The 5703-nt window shown below is 39.8% G+C and overlaps 1 protein-coding gene across 1 annotated transcript; it reads left to right on the forward strand.

The window, feature by feature from the left end:
• Window positions 1–221: 221 nt before the first annotated feature.
• Window positions 222–5320, forward strand: LOC129829390 (uncharacterized). The gene is made up of 8 exons (XM_055891054.1): window positions 222–263; window positions 2774–2884; window positions 3221–3283; window positions 3677–3847; window positions 4014–4209; window positions 4442–4593; window positions 5132–5181; window positions 5278–5320. The coding sequence occupies exons 1-8, from the start codon at window positions 222–224 to the stop codon at window positions 5318–5320; spliced, it is 828 nt and encodes a 275-aa protein (XP_055747029.1).
• The last annotated feature ends 383 nt before the right edge of the window (window positions 5321–5703 follow it).

Consider the following 5703-nt stretch of genomic DNA (forward strand, 5'->3'; position numbering starts at 1 on the left):
CACTGTGAGCTGTAGACCTTTCGGAGGGAAGTAAAACCAGATCACTCCATGCCGAGGGAACCTCGGCTCCGTCCATGTCCGCTTCTCTTTAGTGCATGCCTTGTCTCCAGAGGTTTACTAGAGGGATTGATCGGGACTAGAAGAGGAGAGACTCATCATCTATCTGCTCCAATGCTCCTGACAGAGGAGTCTGGTCTTTTCTATTTTCATAGTTGAGCCAGATGACCCTTCACGTGTCAGCCCACACTCAGTGCAAAACCAAGGTAAGAGATGCAGTTACTTCTGCAGGAAACAATGCTCTTGTGAAGGAAATCTGTTGTCAAAGCTGCCTTTGACATTGACGGTATTCTGTTTAATTTGTCTACAGTTGAAATTAAAATAAAACAATTAAATAATCTACAGTATGCTCCTCATCTTCACTTTTATTAAGTTTTTGTAACATTTAACAATTTGAAATATTTTACTGAGTTAGAGTTCACATAAGGAAATCAGTCAATTTAAATAAATAAATTAGGCCCTAATCTATGGATTACACATCTTTGGGAATACAGATATGCATCTGTTGGTCATAGATACCTTAAAAAAAGGTAGGGGTGTGGATCAGAAAACCAGTGACCACCATTTGCCTCATGCAGCGTGACACATCTCCTTCGCATAGAGGTGATCAGGGTGTTGATTGTGGCCTGTGGAATGTTTCCCCACTGCTCTTCAATGCCTGTGCGAAGTTGCTGGATATTGGCGGGAACTGGAACACACTGGTGTACACGTCGTTCCAGAGCATCCCAACAATGCTCAATGGGTGACATGTCTACTGAGTATGCAGGCCATGGAAGAACTGGGAAATTTTTAGCTTCCAGGAATTGTTGACAGATCCTTGTAACATTGGGCCTTACATGATCATGCTGAAACCTGAGTAGATGGTAGTGGATGAATGGCACAACAATTGGCCTCAGGATCTTGTCACATTATCTCTGTGCATTCAAATTGCCATCAATGAAATGCAATTGTGTTTGTTCTCCGTAGCTTATGCCTGCCCATACCATAACCCCACCACCACCATGGGGCACTCTGTTCACAACATGGACCTCAGCAAACAGCTCGCCCACATGACACCATACACATGATCTTCGGTTGTGAGGCCAGTTGGACATACTGCCAAATCATCCAAAACAATGTTGGAGGTGGCTCATGGCAAAGAAATGAACATTCAATTCTCTGGCAACAGCTCTGGTGGACATTCCTGCAGTCAGCATACCAATTGTACTCTCCGTTAAACCTTTAGACATCTATGCCATTGTGTTGTGTGACAAAACTGCACATTTTACAGTGACAAGATGCACCTGTGTCATGATCCTGTTGTTTAATCAATTATTGATATGCCTCACCTGTCAGTTGGATGGATTGTCTGGGCAAAGGAGAAATGCTCACTAACAGGGATGTAAACAAATTTGTGCAAAACATTTGAGAGAAATAAGCTTTTTGTGCATTTGGAAAATGTCTGGGATCTTTTATTTCAGCTCATAAAACATGGGACCAACACTTTACATGTTGCATGTATATTTTTTCTCAGTGTAGATTGGTTTTTCAGGATGTACATTTTCAGATTTGTCTCCAATGGGTTTAAAATGAATAGATGTAGCTACTGTTGACAAAGATCAAACACGGCATGGATGGTTAACTTCACATCATATGACTATAATGTACAGAACTGCATGAATGTGGCTCATCTGTATGGAAGCTCATTGATTGTTATTTTGGATTATTTCAGAATTCCACTCTACTCTCATACACTAGGAAAAGAGTCCAATTTTTTAAAATCAAAACCAGGAGATGGGAAGATGCAGAAACAAAGAGAAAACATTCTGTTTCTCATAGGATACTGAGAACAGTGCAGTAAAGGTCTATTCAATGATCCACTGTGCAACAAAAAACAAAATATGGTTTCAATATTCAAGATTCATACACAGAGCTATGGATACGAGGACTGACCATCCATGATATGACAATTATAGTCGTGCCATGTTTTGACACTATACAGTGTTTGATTACATTTACATTGTATAAAAACAATGGACAAAAAAACTATGGGTTCTGATGGGGTATGACACTTGAACTAAACTCATGAGGCATTTGTAAGTTATATCTTTTTTTAATCGATAGGTATATACAGGTAACTGCCTAAATAAAGTCCTAATAGGACGTTGGGCTCCCAGAACAGATTCAATGCGCCTTGGCATAGATTGTCTGGAACTCTATTGGAGGGACGCAACACAATTCTTCGACAAGAAATTACATAATTTGGTGTTTTGTTGATGGTGGTGGAAAACGCTGTCTCAGTCGTCGCTCCAGAGACCCCTCTTTCAAAGTCACTGAGATCTCTTCTTCTAGCCATGGTAGCCAAAATAATGGGCATTTTTATATATGACCCTAAACATAAGGGGATGTTTTATTTGCTGAAATAACTCAGGAACCACACCTGTGTGGAACCAACTGCATTCAATATGCTTTGTATCCCTCATTTACTCTATACTTTATGTTGGCAGTTATCATTAATTTATAAGTCCAAAAATGGATGTAGCAACAAAGGATTATAGCTTTGACATATAATATTTTTTTTTAATTAAAAGATGTCAACACATTTTTTACTCTTTTATTTGTCTGTTCATGAAGCTAATACGTTTCACCATTGGTTTCAGGTCTTCATAAAGGTCTAAATAAAGGTGAAATACAATTCATGAGAGCAACAATAAACCATGGTTTCCCTCCTTTTCAGGTAAAGTGTCTGTGTGTGATAGTGTTCCTGAGTCTCTCCTTGACCATGGGAGACCCTGGTCCGTGCAGACACTCCATCACCAGAGATCACCTGCTGACCATAAGACGCCTGGTGAGTAGTACAGCTGGAACGAACAATAGAACAAAACATGAACACATTCAAGTTTTATAAAACTCTTATAATATCAAAATAATTATACATAACCAAGAGTGATTTCTAGGTGCGATTTCCAGAAATACATTTTTGATCAAAGTTGGAAAAACTGTGGGGAGTATATCACTGTAAGAAGCATATTAAATTCATGGCTAGAACCATTAGACATTCATTGGGATTGTTGAATGTACAGGATATTCCTGTCATGAATACAAAATATCGAAGTTAATATATATTTCATTAATGCCTTCTGACAGATATTTTGGTTTCTGTGTTTATTTCTGTTTGAAATAGATAGATAACCAGTTGCAGAGTGGATGCTCAATAACCTACACATTCATTGAGCGGAGAAGTTTGGTAAGGTCATTCGTATGCGTCATGTGCAGTGAAAACATGGGACATCATAGGCAAATTCAGAAAGAACATTAGTTTATGCTTTTAGTCGACAATTTTTAGTTTTTTACTTTAAGAAATTAAACTTTGTTTGGATTTGATACGAAAGGTTATTTGAGAGTTGTGCCAAAAAGTATCCAATGTCCAGCACATCATTTATCCTAAAAGGACTGTAAAAATAAGCATTATCTATTAGTATTATGGCTAGGTTAATCTCACCTACCAGCCGGCTCTATGCGGTAGCAATTGCACGTGGCGAGGAGGTTATGTCTAGGCTAGAAAAAGTCACTGATATCAAACATACTTCGTATCATAACTAACACGAATATTGACTGTTCTTCTTCCATTCCCTGACAGAGTAAATGTTGTTATGTGAAAGCTGCCCTGCCCTGGATCTTGGAGCTCCTGACCAGCCACTTCAGATACACCCAAGGCTCAGACAACCACAGCTACGTCCTGTCTCTGACCGGTCTCATCCACAACATCTACTCTCAGAGATGTGTACCACAGATCAACGAGGAGCTGGAGGTGGGGGGTGCTTCGATGCTGAAGACATCTCTTGAATAACAGCCTAAGTCGGGTGTTTTAAAGAGGATTTAAGGAGCTTAACACTAAGCTCATAAAACTCTTGTATTGATAGGACATGCATCCCATGTACATTTTAGCAACATTCCTCTCTGACTCTATTGACCAGGTTGACCCAGTGAGCTTTGGGATGTCATTCAGCAGCTCCCCACTAGAGGCCCTGGGGAGGGTCCAGGATGTCCTGTCTGAGTACTGGGAGCTGGTGACAACCAGGGACTCCCCAGTAGACTGGAGCTGTGAGAGGGAGTACAGAGACACAGAAGAGCCCCCCACAGCCCTCCCTACAGCATTCTCTCTGACTACAGGTGGGAAACTTCCTCAAGGTTCTTTAGAGGTTCCCTGGCGAAGGCATAAAACAGGGAATTGCATTATTATAGTATATAATAATACAGTATGGTAATTTAGCAAAGTAGCTTACAGAATCAGACCCACTGTCCTCTGGTGTTGTATGCTTGAACTAGCCGAGCGATCGGATTATCTTAACCTTACTTGTCCATATTATAACTCGGCTGTTATGACCTGTCTTGTCATCCACAGTCAGCACTTTTTGGGACTCAGAGAAAGCCCCTCAGACTGGTCTAGATGGAGAACAAGTTGGAGACCTGAAGTTTGATTTCATGGTCATAACTCCATCAGTCTGTGGAGGAATGATGTTCATGTTCACTCTCTATTGCCTCGTCAAACACAAGGTAATAACACATACTTACAAGTTCCATATACAATGCATTTTAGTCATTGAGCAGACGCTCTTATCCAAAGCGACTTGCAGGAGTGAGTACATACATTTTCATACTGGTCCCCATGGGAATTCAACCCGCGCATTACAAGTGCCATGCTCTACCAACTGAGCCACACTGGACCACGTGAACCACGTATGTGTTGAAGTTAACCTTTTACTGCAGTGGGAGTTGAAATGTATTCAATTTTGAGTTTGCATCCCCATATTACACTTTATGTAGATCACAAAAGACTGAAATATAACTCAACCATATGACATCGAAACATCAGATTTCCGGCATAGAATAATATAGAATGTTTATATAATGTTTATTAATTAATTAATATTCATAACATTCCACCCGTGTGATTTGGTCATTTGACTACAGGAATTAATAAACAGCATTGAAGACCCCTGCTGCGTTTCAATTCAGTATCACAGTAAAAAAGGAACAAAAAAGAAATGCAATTGACACATTGGTTTATTTGTGTGATTTTGTTCCATCACAGATGTTCCACAGTGCTTATCATCACACATCACAAGTGTACCAAAACTCAAGGTAAAGTATCACACAGTATCCAGAGTAATCGAAACAATGCAAAATGATGACAAACAACACACATATGTGACTTCTAATTCAAAGTTGTACTTGTAGTTTGCATACAGATAGTCAGGACATTGAGATGCAGGTGCAATAACGTGAGTATTATTTTCAGTCTGTCTATCATCTGTCAGTCTATCCATGTACAGTATCTACTGAATACTGAATACTCCTCTTCTCTGCCAGAATGCCATACAATACAGATTGCTACAGATGGAGGAGCATCTGGAGATGAGGATTTACATGAAGCACTCATCTCTGATACCCAAGGTCCAATAGTGACAGTCTTTCTTCTGGCCTGCAGGCACCATAAGCACTATCAATGGATTTTAATGGACCTTCTCTTTTTGAGAAGGCTATGCAAGTAGGCTATTCAAGTAGGGCATATTGCGTGTGTATACAGTGCATTCAGAAAGTATTCAGACCCCTTGACTTACTCATTTTTAAGTTACAGCCTTATTCTAAAATGTATTAAATTAT

This window comes from Salvelinus fontinalis, chromosome 31 (assembly GCF_029448725.1).
Source record: "Salvelinus fontinalis isolate EN_2023a chromosome 31, ASM2944872v1, whole genome shotgun sequence".
In the NCBI taxonomy this organism is placed as follows: Eukaryota; Metazoa; Chordata; class Actinopteri; order Salmoniformes; family Salmonidae; genus Salvelinus; species Salvelinus fontinalis.